This window comes from Rhopalosiphum maidis, chromosome 1 (assembly GCF_003676215.2).
Source record: "Rhopalosiphum maidis isolate BTI-1 chromosome 1, ASM367621v3, whole genome shotgun sequence".
Classification (NCBI taxonomy): domain Eukaryota; kingdom Metazoa; phylum Arthropoda; class Insecta; order Hemiptera; family Aphididae; genus Rhopalosiphum; species Rhopalosiphum maidis.
In genome coordinates this window covers 4,336,038-4,352,119 of record NC_040877.1, presented here as the reverse complement: position 1 = coordinate 4,352,119, position 16,082 = coordinate 4,336,038, and the positions used below count along the sequence as shown (strand labels likewise).

General features: G+C 30.6%; 2 protein-coding genes across 2 annotated transcripts; both read right to left on the bottom strand.

Annotated features, from left to right (window-relative positions):
* Window positions 1–6,368: 6,368 nt before the first annotated feature.
* Window positions 6,369–7,718, bottom strand: LOC113550119 (tetra-peptide repeat homeobox protein 1-like). Its single transcript, XM_026951778.1, has one exon. The coding sequence runs from the start codon at window positions 7,658–7,660 to the stop codon at window positions 6,680–6,682; it is 981 nt and encodes a 326-aa protein (XP_026807579.1). The 5' UTR covers window positions 7,661–7,718; the 3' UTR covers window positions 6,369–6,679.
* A 2,745-nt stretch (window positions 7,719–10,463) lies between these two features.
* On the bottom strand, window positions 10,464–11,929 carry LOC113550118 (tetra-peptide repeat homeobox protein 1-like). Its single transcript, XM_026951777.1, has one exon. The coding sequence runs from the start codon at window positions 11,881–11,883 to the stop codon at window positions 10,891–10,893; it is 993 nt and encodes a 330-aa protein (XP_026807578.1). The 5' UTR covers window positions 11,884–11,929; the 3' UTR covers window positions 10,464–10,890.
* Between the last annotated feature and the right edge of the window lie 4,153 nt (window positions 11,930–16,082).

The following is a 16,082-nucleotide window of genomic DNA, read 5'->3' as shown; positions in this document are numbered from 1 at the left end:
TATGATAAATATTATAATATTATGCATATACAAGTTGTCAAGTTCAATTATATATTTATATTAGTTCTCCAAGGTCGGTGGCTTAACAAACGGACTTGTCAACAAACGATAAAATGTTAATATGTTTGTTATAGTTTATACATTCAATCGCATTATACTTGAACGCAATATCGGATCTATTATTCTTACTCCTGTGACAAGAAATAGACTAGCAATTCTATGTGTAAATGTATACCAATTGACCATTCTACATTCTCTAAAACCTATCGGTTAAGTTGGGATTTTTTTTATTTACATACTATTTTTACAGGTATACATTTTTTAATAAAATAATACATTTATATTTGCCACCACCCACTATTTGATGTTCCGGGTATAATGATTTTGCGATTAAGGATATAACACGAATACATTTTACAAAATTATATAAACACTATTTTAAAATAATTTTTCATCTCTACAATACGATCGTTCATATTATATGTATACTGTAGTTTTTAATATTTGTTAACGCCCATATTATATGATATTATATGTGCACGACGTGCTTAAAAATGTATTAGACCTATAAAAGGGTCATTTGATGCACTCACATCTACAAAGATCATTTTCGTGATGGTACTTATACGGTCGGGGGGCTACTAAATGTTTATATGAAATATTAAAGTGTATGTATTAAAATATATAACATACATTTATACATTTCTATTATTATACTATATTTACATCGCGTTGTGATGCATATTTAAATCTTCACATGTGATTTATTCGAGTTAATTTATTTGTTCGTTTTTTTCTCATCTCGTGTAATATAACGTGTTACGTGTGATCGTTTAAAAAACGATAATATGATGTACTTATGTACTACAATACTGTTCCGCCACGCATAATAAATTAATTAGAATGATGCGAGACGCGGGCACATGATTGCACAGGCACGTGCATGGTCCGCGACGACAATTCCGCTGGGTGAAGGTCTTGCATGGCGTTGGCGTCCGGTTTTTGGTCGTCGCTACAATATTGTGTTATATCGTACCATGCAAAAGTCTATATTTTCATTTTTGCGTTATTTTTGATCCTAACTTAAAATGTTATACCGTTTCGAAAACATAATATGAAACTTGTCGGAAATGACAAACGAATAATGGACAAAAAAAAAAAAATGTTCACAATAATATATAGTATTATAGGTACTAACTAGTCCTCGTCAGTAGAAACTCGTATTTTCGATTTTAAAATATATTATACCTATCAATAGTTTTTAATCATTTATATTGATTATGGTGAATAATAATGTGAGTACCTAATATTATTATTCAAAGTTGAGTTTAAGATGAAATTGTATGCTCTCCCATACCTTAGACACAAGGTTTCAAGAAGCACTATCTATATTTTTATAGTGACGAGCGAGGAACATTGAAAATGTCACATTCGGTTAAAATTGTGAAACTACCTTACAAAGGTATTATAATAAATTGGTTCGCATACCTAACCTTGCACATTATGGACATTGCAGTAGATTGGAATACGTGGCACTAGTGCAAATGCTCAGTTTTGTTTTCGCATTGGTTGGTGTGGATGGAAATCCATTTATACTAGTTTATCTGATGAAAACACCCGATCAAGGGGAAACATACATTATTATACCTACACGGTACACAGGAAAATGTATAATGTGTATACAGGAGCACGGAACGCACGATTTAACGATATCGAAATTAATTTTATAATAATGTTATCTGATACAGTCGTAAACAAAACTTCATGTCTACCTATGGGCACCTCTATAAAAATAGAAAAAAAAACAGCGTGTACGAGTGCATAAATGCAAATGGGCTGACGGATATGTATGAGAAATAAACTAGTTTACTCGTGGGTAATAAATTAATAATATATTATCTAGTGTCATAATTTCATGTTATATTATTACATTATTACATTTTATTATTATATCTATAGCGTGAAAAAGTGGACATAACAATATTATGTTATTATGAATCTGAGATGAACAGGAAGTGCGAAAATTTATTATAATCGATCGTTTTGATATCAGTAATAATATGTGATTAGTCGATTGTGGGACGTAATAATATGTATCATCCATTTATCGTTGGTTACAGCTAATATCTGTATCGTATGGGTTGGTGAATAAAAAAGTACTTTCGTTTTTGGTGTGAAATGAAATATTATATTTACTATTTTATAATGTTGACATTTTATTTGTGGGATTTATTTGCATACAAGAACATGTTTCGTGTGCATTAAGTTTACATAATTTGTTTTCATTCCACAAATACTATAAATGCAATTGTCGTAAAAAACGATCTTCCTATATTCTGCTCAAAATAAGCGCCACATAACTCGATATATAAAACTGGTTGTTGGTGCTAAATTTAGAATCATTCGCCATATTAATATATACTGCCAGTATGGGCAGATAAAAAATTTAAATAATAACTTCTTGTTTTGCACAACGGTTACTAAAAATAAACTTAAAAAATGAAATTAATAAATAAATATATATCGTCAGTATGTAAAAGTTATTCGTATCAATTACTACATATATTACTAAAATATAATTTTGATGTATTATAATAAATACATAGGTGTAGTGTTAGGTATAGTAAATAATAATATAATGATACGTAATACTGCTTACTATATTTAGATGGAACTATATAATTACGATTATACAAGATACTTATGAGATTTGTTTACAACTTGAAACTGTAATTATTGTATGGTGATATCATGGAAATATCGATTGTATTGTATAAAATATATTTAGTTAAAATGGGAGTTGCTTATTTAATTATTATTAATTTATTTTTTTCATACAATGTTATTAGCTTTAGTACTCAAACTTGATTTTTTAACCTATCTTATGCTATGTTTATTTTGTTCTTTTTGACGATGTATATTTATTGACTCACATAAATTTTATAATAATAAATATGTAAATAAATAATGCGTATGTATGTCCACTGAAGAATTTTCATAAAATATTTTAACGCGTGCGTCTTTATTGTCATAATAATAACATATTATTCGTGTTACCAATATAGTATCTAACTATCTTAGTACTTTCTGTTGTACAATATAATATCTGACGTTTAATTAGACTGTTTGGAATTATAAAATTGAATTACATTTTTCGAAAGTAATACGATTTTATAATAATATAATATATTTTACATTCGAATAGTCACCAGCTCAAGTTACAACGGTTATGAACTTTAAATATTTTCAATTAAAGTTGGTGAGTTTTTAGATTAAAATATAATACCAATTATGTATTTTTCTGCATTTTATGATACACTTATTTTGAAACTGGTTACGATGATGGTTACGTCGCCGTTAATTAAATTTAATATAACTAGGTTACAGTTATATGATAACACGATTATTAGAGCTTTTCATATTTTTTGTTATTTTATAAAAAGTAATAATCGTGTTATGTAATTTACCGTAAAACGTAAATGTAATGATTTAAACTGTTCCCAGTTTTTTTTTTGTTTTCAAAACGTATTCGCACTCATTCGATTACGAAGTACGAGTGTGGACTAACTAACGAATATAAATGGAACTCTATACGAAACAAATATATACGTGCCTACAGATTGCGGGTTTCTATATGTATATAGATTCCGGTAAGAATGAATTTTCGTAAAGCAATAGCTATTGGATAATAATACGCTATATACGTATATAATACTGAAACACGCGTTGCATCGTGTTGTATGAAGAGTAATTTAACTGTAGCCATGGTTTTCGCGAAATGCAGACCTGGATACGCCGCACCTATACGTCCGGGCAAATGGTCCGAGGAAACGACTGCAATCCATTACACGGAACACCCCTCCGTGCCAGTGTTAGTTGGAAAATCGAAGAAAATTATTTACCGAGTATCTTGTGATTTAGGAGAAAAATTATTTTTAATGCGTGTTTGTTACCAATATATGGTTGACCGTCGTTTTTCCGTAAAACGGTTGTCGACTGTACATACTAATATGGTACCTGCGGTTAGTTTAAGGATACGAATTTTTTTAATTTAATTTTTTTCTATATTGATTTAAAACTATACATATACAGAGTCATTATCGTAACAGTAAGCACACTTAATCTAAAAAAATAAAAGTACCTCTAAACGTTAAAAAAATATCTTAAAACAATGGTTTATCAATAGTTTTGAAAGAAACCATATAGGTACTTTTATTTTCCGAAGTAGGGATTTTTCTGAAAGAATCGAATTTCTAACTAGTTATAAAAAAAGTTATTAGTATTTAAAGCTATGTGTGGAGTGAATTGGCAAAGTGGTACCTCGTAAAATGTTGGTTTGTTACTTCACTCGTCAAAACTTTAAATTTTTATTAGTTATCACTAATGAACGACTCGTTAATAAATAGATTTTTATGCATTTAAATTCTCAGAAAAATATTCTTCGTTAGAAAATTAAAGTGAAAATAAATACCTACTGTCAATAATTACGAAACAAGAAATTTAAGGAAAATATTAAAACGATTACAAATAAAAAAAAATTATTCAAACAGAAATAATAATTTTTATTCGTGATCAAAATGTATGTAAAAAAAAAAATTCAAAAACCATTAAAACCAAACTAGTTTTTATTGTTGAAATAATCACCCTGTATGGTATGTATAAATTATAATAAATGTTCACATTTCGATGAATCATTCGAAAAGTTGAACGTGAACAGACTTTTCTGTTACAAAACTTTCTATTTTTAATGGAAATCCTTATTTCACTTTTCGTTATTTTAATGCTTTTTGTTTTTTAGTAATAAATCGTTACTTCTAAAATTCCAGTTTTGTTACAATGATGTTGGTAGTAAAGCTAAAAGTGTTTAATTTCTACAAAAGCAACAAAAACGTAAAAAAGATATTCTATGCTTCACTTAGATACAAAATGATTATGGCTTTATTGGATTTCTTAATAAAATTGTAATTGCAAGTCAAAACTAATATTCTAAAAGCAATAATATTATTATAATTAATCGCGAATATGACCTTAAAGCAAAAATTAGATTTTTAATATGAATCATATTTATAAAATCTATAATTCAGTTTCTTAAAACCATTTGTGTTAGCTAAATATTACATCTCAAATTGATTAAAATATAAATAAAAACTAATGTACTGTATTTTTAGTAGCTTCAGATAAACAAAAAAACTATTTAATCAAGAATAAAATATTTAAGAACATACGAAATATTCGATAATATCCCTACATTCTACACTCTAAATAGTAATAAAAAAAAATTGTTTTAACTTTTAGCCTATTCCTTTTTTGAAATATTATTTCCTAACTTATTTTTCAGACTTGAATTATAATAATAATATTAAATTGTAAAATTTTAGAAACTTTGTGTCCGTTGTTATTTTTAATTTAATTGTGTTCTATATTATTTACATCATACTAGTATATAAATAAATAATGCACCGATTGATAAATATTCCTTTTATAATTATTTATGTAAATAAATAATCTTATTTTTTTTATTTGATGAGATTTTAACTATAAACTATTAAAACTCATCAATTATGTAAAAAATCAACTAAATATTATTATATTGTGAAAATAATGTACACTATTATACAGAATTTTAACTAATTTACAATCACGTAGGTATAAAATTAATGGATTATTAACGGTGTTTTAATCTGCAAATAATATCATGGTTGGTGGTTTGCAATTTTAACATTGTACGTAGGCAAGCACATAATATTCCTGTCTAATAAAAAATTTAACAACATCATATTATTTGAATTAAATATATATTTAAATGTTAATATATTTGTACCTGTATTAGACCTAATACTTTATGCTATTGTGTTATTTTAATTTGACACAATTCACTACATTAAAATATTATGGTCGTTTATAAATTTTATTGTCAGCATCATGGTCATCCATTTCTATGATTTTGATGATTATTTTCAGTAGATCGAAAATATTATACACTGCTATATAAGTAAGGTTTTTTTTTTTTTAACGGATAAACAGCTAGTGTAAACACAAATAACCAAAACCAAAACTTTTAATAGTGATAATACGATAACTGTTTGTTATGCTATTTCGATAGATGATTAAATAATATGTAAAAGTGAAATTGAATAAAAATATGTGACATAATATAAAAATTGTTTTTTATTAACAATCTATAATATAATATAGAATGGTGTACAAAAAATAGATTATAGCATAATATATATTTTACATAAACATAAAATATACATAAACAAAGATAATATTAAAATATTAACTTATAAAAAAAAAAATAGTATAAAGAAGATTTTATAGAAAAAATACAAAAACAATTAATATATAACTTTCATAATAACTTTTTTTTTTTTGTCACGCAAATATTGTATTATTAGTATATTATTCTATATAGTATATACTATTGGTTTAGTTTAATAATATTGTGACGACTCAACTATCGAGATCTTTCAAATTTCAAAGAATACAACATTTAACAAATAATTATTATACGATTTGATCATAAAATACTGTAGGATAAACATTATCTAAAGTACTCATACAATTACAACGTGCGAGTATGATATACCTACTTAATATATGCTATACCCGTACACGTTGTAAATGTATATATAGCTGACTTGGACTCGGGTTTGACTAGATTGAAGTGTTAATTGATTTAGTATCCGCTGCTACCGTGATGGTAATCGTGTTCTCCGTGATGTTCTTGGTGTTCGTAGTGTTCGGGCTGGTATGTCTTAACCGGGTACGGCACTGGAACGGCGACTTTGACGGGCACTTTAATCGGATACGGGATAGTCTTGTACACTGGATACGGCACTTCCTTCTCGACCGGATATGGGATGCTCTTCACCACGGGTACGGGGTACGGGCGTTCGACTGGGACCTTAACCGGATAGTGGACGGGCTTCTCGACCGGGTACGGTACGATCTTGTCGACGGGCACGTGCACGGGGTATGGGCGGTCGACCGGAACTTTGACTGGTACGTGGACTTGTTTCTCCACCGGGTACGGCACTTGCTTCTCGACGTACACGGGGTACGGTTTGTCGACGTGCACGGGGTATGGGCGATCGACAGGCACTTTGTAGGGTACGTGTACTTCCTTGACCACGGGGTAAGGATGCGGCACTGGAACTTTGACGGGGTACGGTTTCTCAACGTGCACAGCGTACGGTTTGGGTACTTCAACTGTGTACGGCTTGTCGACTGGAACGGCCACCTTGACTGGGTAAGGGTACGGCTTGGCTACTTCTACGGGGTACGGTTGTGGCACATTTTTGGTTATGGTCTTGACGGGCACGTGGTGTTCGTACGACGATTGTTGATAGCCACCGTATGCGTAATCTCCGCCGATGTTTGCGTGTCCTGAACTGTAGTCACCGTGTCCGGCACTAAAGTCTCCGTATCCAGCACTAAAGCCTCCATGCCCTGCACCGAAGTCTCCGTGTCCGGCACTAAAGTCTTCGTGTCCGTAGCCGCTGCTCGCGATTTCAGAACCACCTTGTCCGTATTCGAATTCGGACACGCTTCTCTTGGATTGGTTATCGTCTGATTTTGCCGTCTTAGCCGACTGTTCTGCGGCTAAGGTGTAGGCGCACAGCGCGAATGCGCACGCCGAAAACAATATTACTTTCATCGTACGTGTATTCGTGAGTTAGTCGTCGTCGAACCTGCCGCAGACCGAGCTGAATGTGAATGGTGCTCAATTGTCGGCGTCAGGTACTTTTGTAGTCAACCGTTGGTGCTCCTTCCGGGAGTGCCAAAACCGGGTTATCGCTCCCACCCGTCGAATGTGTGAGTTACGTATTTCAACTATTAAAATATCATCTTCATAACATATTTCCACGTTGAGGCTAAAAGTTGTTTTATTATCAATATAATATAATCCACGCATGGTTAACAGAACAGAAATCCCGCCTTGTGCACATTATGATATTCGTGTTATATTATTCAATCGGATTTACTGAAACGTTAAAATTATTTGTATTCAATACAAAAATATATGTTTAACGTTCACAAGTCATAACTACTATTAGAACTTCAATCAAAGTATTAAAAACGGTAATCATGTGGTGAACATTTTGTGGTAAAATGTAAGCAACTATTACTTAAAAATGAAGTGTACTCGTATACAGAACGTAAAAACACTGGTTATCGTCGTAATATATGTATTTATTTTATTCAATCAGAGTAATAATTATAAGTAGCACTCTACTTAATAATTTACGACGTTTAATAGATTTAGCACCTTAAGTTTTTATACGTAACCTGCTAATGTACTAATTTTTAATCCTTAAGTTATTATGTTTAAAAATAGTATTATAGTATTTTCTTTTACATATTATTAAATATTTAATCTATAATCCTCGTGATAATATGTATGACACAATATATTATAATATTATTCATGTAATTATATATGCATATATGCTTAATATTTCGTTATTTATTATACATTTTTTGATTTTCAATGAAGTTCAACCATATGTAATTTTTATATTGTTTTAATTTTCAATTTTCTTCCAATATTATTAACATTTTATTTAATTTCTATTAAATCACTTATACTTAATAACTATATAAAATAAAAGATTAAATTATTTATATAATCATTTTTTTTAACTATAGACATCAGACAAACGCTTTTTTTTATCATTTTTTAATTTTAAAGAAAGATTATTGTATTTTTTTAATGTTGTGCTTTCAATGAACTTCTATTTTTTATTGATGATTCCAATATAAACTGAATTATATTTTACTTTTGAAAGTTCTTTTAGAATATAAATTAGATACTGCCTTATATGTATATATTTTTATTTAAGATAAGATAATTTACAGTCTGTACAGTTAACAACGCACATAATAAGCAAATTTGATATTGGCAATGAATCAGGGGTCTGAGTGGGAAATTTACTTAATAGAGGAATTTTATTTCCTTATACTCAATACTATTAATACTTGAATTTAGTTTTTTAATGACCAGATAAATAACTACATTGAATAGATATTATATAGTTAACAATTTTTGTATCTATAGTCTTCAAAAATTAAAAATGAATTTTATTTATTAAAATTACTTATAAATTCATTAAAATTGAAATATTCTTCCTATTATTTTTTTTAAAATTGATCTTCAATGCTCACTATTCTTTTATCAAAACTATGTAAGCCTATATATAAGAAAAAATTGATTTTTGACGTTTTCTCTATGAATTTTAATTATTTTTTTCTATACTAAAATGTTTTTTTTTTTTTAAATTTTTTACTGCTTTAACCACATTCGTACTCTATTTATAATGCCATCGTAGTTAGTTTATCTGAAACACGTATAGGTTTCATTTTAAAGTCGACGGGCTATATAGTATGACCCTCATGATATAGGAACCATTAGGATTTAAGGAAGAACGACGTTCGGGATTTGTGTCAACAAATATAGTGTGAATAGTTTTACCGTACTCAGGATTATAGCTGTTCTCCATTTTTCTTTTCATGGACCTGTGTAGTCGATGTACGTTTGAAAACTTTTTTGGATTTAAGTTTCAATTTCGATTAAGCTCGTATGTATACAATATTATATGTTTGGAAGCCCAGTCGTTAGTGCATACGGAAGTTTTATATCCATATATATTTTTTTTTGTAGATAAACTTGATACAAACTTGATGTAACTATATGTATATGAATTACGTGAAAATTCAAACATAGTGGTGTCGATGGCAAAAAAATATTTCATCGTTTTATGTTAAGTTTAATTTGGGCCGTAGACGCAACGTCGCGTATTTATGGGTACGTGTCCAAAACAATAACGAGACGATATAAAAAATTTAATCGGGTCAAAGATTGCCGTCAGTGTGATGAATATTTTATATATTATCTAAACTATATAAATGTATAATATTATTTTGTCTATACGCTACAGTGGATATCTTCATAAAAATATTTAATATATTTGTGTTATTTCATGTGTATCAAGCATAAATATAAGGATTGTTACAGTGCGCAGTTATCGTCTCGATCTACTCGATTTACCCACCCCCGATGTAATGTTATTACTGATTTAATTTTTAAAGCATTGATTATACTATACAAAGGATTATAATCTTACAAATAATTATAAAATGACTATAAAATTAGTTAGTATAGGTTTTAATAACTACTAATGCCTAATCAGTTATATAACACAATTTTGTGAAATAATACATTTTCTAAATTTTTTTAAGAAAGTATATTTCCCAATCAAAAGTAAATTAAAAACTCCCAAACATTATTTTTATACAAAAAAATAGTATGCAACAATGACAAAATACTTCAATATATTAAATACAAACAGCTAAAAAGACAACTGCAGTATTCACCAAAGTCTAGAATTTGTTTCAATACCTATTGGACGAGTTTCAGATACAGACATTACAGATGTAAAATAGAATACATTACAATAATATAAGTGAAACATGTTTATTTATATGTTTAATAACAATAGAAAGTTATACAATATACATTGACGTACATTTATATATTTGTAATGTACATAGATAAAAGGATACGATTAATACATAGATATATAAAAATGGGCCAATATAAATAATACCCAAACAATTACACTATTGTATCATGTATAGAGTATTATTAATATCGTTGTGGTATATACACTATAAAGTATTTCACGGCTCAACCAGACATAATAATATTGCCGATAGAACTATCAAAATCTTTTCACTTTTTTCTAGAAAAAAAAAAACGATCGAATACGATAAAAGATTTTCTAAACGCTTCCATTACATTACAAAGAAAAAAACATTCAATTAAAATAAAAAATAGTTAATAATTGGACTTAAATGTAGTGTGACTAGATCAAGGAGTTTGTTAGTTTAATATCCGCTGCTACCGTGATGGTAATCGTGTTCTCCGTGATGTTCTTGGTGGTGTTCTTGGTGTTCGTAGTGTTCGGGCTGGTATGTCTTAACCGGGTACGGCACTGGAACGGCGACTTTGACGGGCACTTTAATCGGATACGGGATAGTCTTGTACACTGGATACGGCACTTCCTTCTCGACCGGATATGGGATGCTCTTCACCACGGGTACGGGGTACGGGCGTTCGACTGGGACCTTAACCGGATAGTGGACGGGCTTCTCGACCGGGTACGGTACGATCTTGTCGACGGGCACGTGCACGGGGTATGGGCGGTCGACCGGAACTTTGACTGGTACGTGGACTTGTTTCTCCACCGGGTACGGCACTTGCTTCTCGACGTACACGGGGTACGGTTTGTCGACGTGCACGGGGTATGGGCGATCGACAGGCACTTTGTAGGGTACGTGTACTTCCTTGACCACGGGGTAAGGATGGGGCACTGGAACTTTGACGGGGTACGGTTTCTCAACGTGCACAGCGTACGGTTTGGGTACTTCAACTGTGTACGGCTTGTCGACTGGAACGGCCACCTTGACTGGGTAAGGGTACGGCTTGGCTACTTCTACGGGGTACGGTTGTGGCACATTTTTGGTTATGGTCTTGACGGGCACGTGGTGTTCGTACGACGATTGTTGATAGCCACCGTATGCGTAATCTCCGCCGATGTTTGCGTGTCCTGAACTGTAGTCACCGTGTCCGGCACTAAAGTCTCCGTATCCAGCACTAAAGCCTCCATGCCCTGCACCGAAGTCTCCGTGTCCGGCACTAAAGTCTCCGTGTCCGTAGCCGCTGCTCGCGATTTCAGAACCACCTTGTCCGTATTCGAATTCGGACACGCTTCTCTTGGATTGGTTATCGTCTGATTTTGCCGTCTTAGCCGACTGTTCTGCGGCTAAGGTGTAGGCGCACAGCGCGAATGCGCACGCCGAAAACAATATTACTTTCATTGTGTGTATGTGTTGATCGCAGATCTAACTGAATGTGAATGTTGATCGATTGTGAGCACCCGGTGCTTTTGTAGTGGACCACGGTCGCCTCTCAGTATAGAACACCAACCCGCTTATTGCTCCCACCAGTTGAATATTCAAATGACGTATTTGATTTAATATGTATCATCTTCATTACGTATACCCGTCTAGAAGCAAAAGTAGTATTCATATACCATTGAATATACAGTTTCAAAAAACGTCGTTTCCGTCTTAAGAGACTACATTCACTTTTTTGAATTTATTTTTTATTATTTTATACATAAAAAAAAGTTTTTACCATCTGTGGCTGAGCCCTCGTCCATTATTAAATTTACTTTGGAAGCCAATTTAACTAAAACAATTGGTAATAACTTAAAATAAAAAATATATATTTAATGCAACTGACTACAACAACAATATTTTCAGTTAATTATAAATTACAATAGGCATTTTGTTTGTTTAATTTAAAAAATTCAACAATAGTGTTTTCAAACGTAAATTGTATTGTTCTGTAACATCATTGTTAATTGACAGCTATCATAAAGAGTCCAGTATTTCTTGTTTTAAGAAAGAGTGCACGCGAGTTTTATATTTTTTTTGTATAGAAAATGAACGCTTAATATCATTATATCGACACGTATTTAATTTCGTTTCTTCGTTTTTTTTTTTTTATTCTTTATACTGTTGAGTAGTAAGTTACTCTGTGCTTGTAAATCACATGCAAATTAATAAATCAGGGTACAGTATATACTTACAAATTTAACATTTACCAATTATATTTTATGCATTTATCTTAGAACCATCTTAAGAATAAATTTTGATTTGTTTTTTTTTATTAAGTCATCACAATTATATCAGTTATAGATAGTTTTTTTTCCACTGATATTTTCAACTACATTCGTATTTTTTTAAAAAATCGTTATGGATTTCTCCATGTACAGAGAAATTTTTTTGACAATTGATGTGTATTTATTTAATTTAAAATTGTATTCAAGTACACTGTACAGCAACAGCTTTAACAATTTTAAAATACAGTTTTTTGTTATCAATAAACAAATTTTATTTGCACATAAAATATTCAACTAATTTGAGTATTTTAAATTATTTAGATGCCATTTTCACATTTATAATTTAACATATTATGTACACGTTGTGTAAAAACACGAACGAAAATTCGATACTATTGAAGGCTAAAATAATCATTTTGGGTATATTATTATTTTATGTTACAAAATGAGTTGCGATTGTTTAATTAGTCTCAAGTATTGAACGTGTAAGGTGGTATTCATATTTAGGTCAAACGACGTAACTATTAAACAATGTACAGTAGTATGGTAGTATAATAATAGCTGTGCCGCTGTGGATTTGTGTGAAAGTAATATAGATGATGGGTTAATTATTTAATTGTGTGGAATTTATTATTAGCCATTAATTACACGAGAACATATACGGATATTCATACGTACACGATAAGTCATAGTGTAGCAGTATTATACCTGGGTCCCAATTAGGGGTAACTATGTAGTTATTAGTTAAAGGGTGGTAGTCAACGGCCGCCATGGGCACGATAATTTTCAGAGGCCCTTCATTCCTTAATACAATAAATCGTAGGTGATAAAATGTTAATCGAGTCTGCTTGCGTCACCAGTTGTTATTTTTAAAATACGTAATAATTATGAATTTATGTAAAAATTAATGTTATAATAAAATAGTTTAATAGCGTATAATATACCAGAAACAAAAAACAAACATAGTCGATTTCGATGAACTCGTTCAGAAATGTAGTACGACGAGTTTTCGGCGGCTGATGGTTTTTCAGAATATAAAATATACGCCTTAGGCGTCATAATAAATATTGAGAAAGTACAATTCAGATTAACACGCTACTACCTAGCTATTTTATATATTTATGTGATGCACCAATTTTTGTTGTGTTTTGCAATTTGCAAATATAGCTTATGCTAATATTTTAGTTTCCTCAATTTTTTTTTCAAAACCACAGTACAATTGAGTAATTGACCTACAACCGACAAACTACTTTTTGATACTTTACTATAATATCGTATAAAACCATTTATCAAGCCTTTTCATGTCACATTTTACTATCAATTTTTACATTATAATACACACGCAGGCATATCTATCAATCTATCAACGATATAATGGTATTAGTCCAGCTTCCGTCGAGTTTTTTTACTTCCCTTCGTTCGTTTTGGCGCAATGCGCGATTTCCATGTGCCGTTTCTAGACAAGTTCACCCAAGACTTGAATATATATATTTTTAATTATATCGTTATAAGTTAATAATAATATCACAATATTTGGACGTAGGTACGTGAAAGATTCGTCAAACACAATATTATTATTATGTTCGAAAATATTTTAAAATCCATTTGACGTATATTCGAACACTAAGTCGGTTTGTCGACACACACACACACACACACACACACACACACGCGAAACGATCGTCATCCACGACTCGCATAATATTATGTTATTGTGTTATGAACGAGGAGTAATTATATGACTATCATCGCGTCTTTACGCACAGCGATATCATACGAGCAGACGACTTTATGTCATTAAAAACTCCTCTGTATGATGTGTACGAGAAGGATAAATCGTGTGACGGGATTTCGACTTAAACTTAATACTATTACACAACCGTTTGGCTCGAAATCGAAAGTTAGCTGGAAATTAAATTATTACTAGGTTGATCGTCTTTGCCGTCGTCCCCTCGCAAACTAAATAATAATAATGATATATGTTATAGGTCTATACGCAAATGAATCCATTTATAATGACTAATGACGTTACGAGAGTTTGGATATAGGTACTTACGTTTCAAACGAAATATAATTTCCACATTATTATTACTATTATTGTTACTTATAAATATTATATTATATTGTTATTGTCGTCGTCGTCGTTATAATGTGTATTTAGTCGAAATACTCGAAAGAGTAAAAGCTTTTGAAAACTTTTTTTTTAATGTATTTATTTTCATATAGGTATATGTATACTCGTACATATAGTTACATACTGTACATATTGTGATACCGTCTGTATTAAAATACGAATTATGAAAAATTTTCAAAAATGTATATTGGTTAAGGACGATAGTCTCACCACATTAGATATATATTATTTTGTATGAATATATGATAATGCGTTTTACGATAATAATATTATAGTGTTGCAACTGTCGAACCATTATATTGTATTAAGAACTAACAATAGATTTACTTGAGAACATTTCGTGCGATTGTTTTATAATTATAAATAATTATAGTATAAGTATAATTTGTTGCGAACGAGAATCATAATAATTAATCGATCCCGCGAATCCGGCAGCCACCTCCTTGTTATTATTGTATACAGTTTTACGTGTATTCTCGAACGTTCCATTTCGGAATTTAATAGAGACCAGTTTGTTTTGTAACCATATATTATATATGATAATGACCCGTTCTCATAACATAATATTATTACTACACATCGTCGACTGGACGATATCATAGGTTATATTGAAGGGTGTTGTCCGCCGGCCGAATGTTCGTTATTCAACCGAAACGACCATAAAATATATTATAGATAGGACGAGTTTTTTTTTTTTTTCACTTTTGCGGATTCTGTCCCCATTTAACAGTCAACGAATGATCGTCGCGTTGTGAAATAGAAACACGTCACGTTCTCAGCTAAATATTCTTATCATTATTTTCGTTTAAAATATATAAACTCAAACGCATAAAATAAAAATTTGAAGACACTTTTAAGACAAAATATTTTATTTATATGGTACACATGGATATTATATGGTTTATTATATTCGTCACAATTTCTATCTATACATATTATATATAATATAATTAATATTATTATTATATCAAATTGTATTCTTACAGTTGTGTAAACATAGAAAAAAACGTATGTTAATAAAAAATGTAATTAAAAAAAAAAAAAAATTATAATAATAATGTATACATATTATATTATATTGAGCTTATACGAATAACACGCGCAGATATTACGTCGTCCGTTCATATAATGTCATATTATTACATTCACGTCGCGTGCGAATTAAACTATCATTGTATTTAAGTAATATTGCAACGGCCCAACAGAGTTGATACAACTGTGCGGTGAAAACTATCGAGATCTTTCTATCGTTTTTC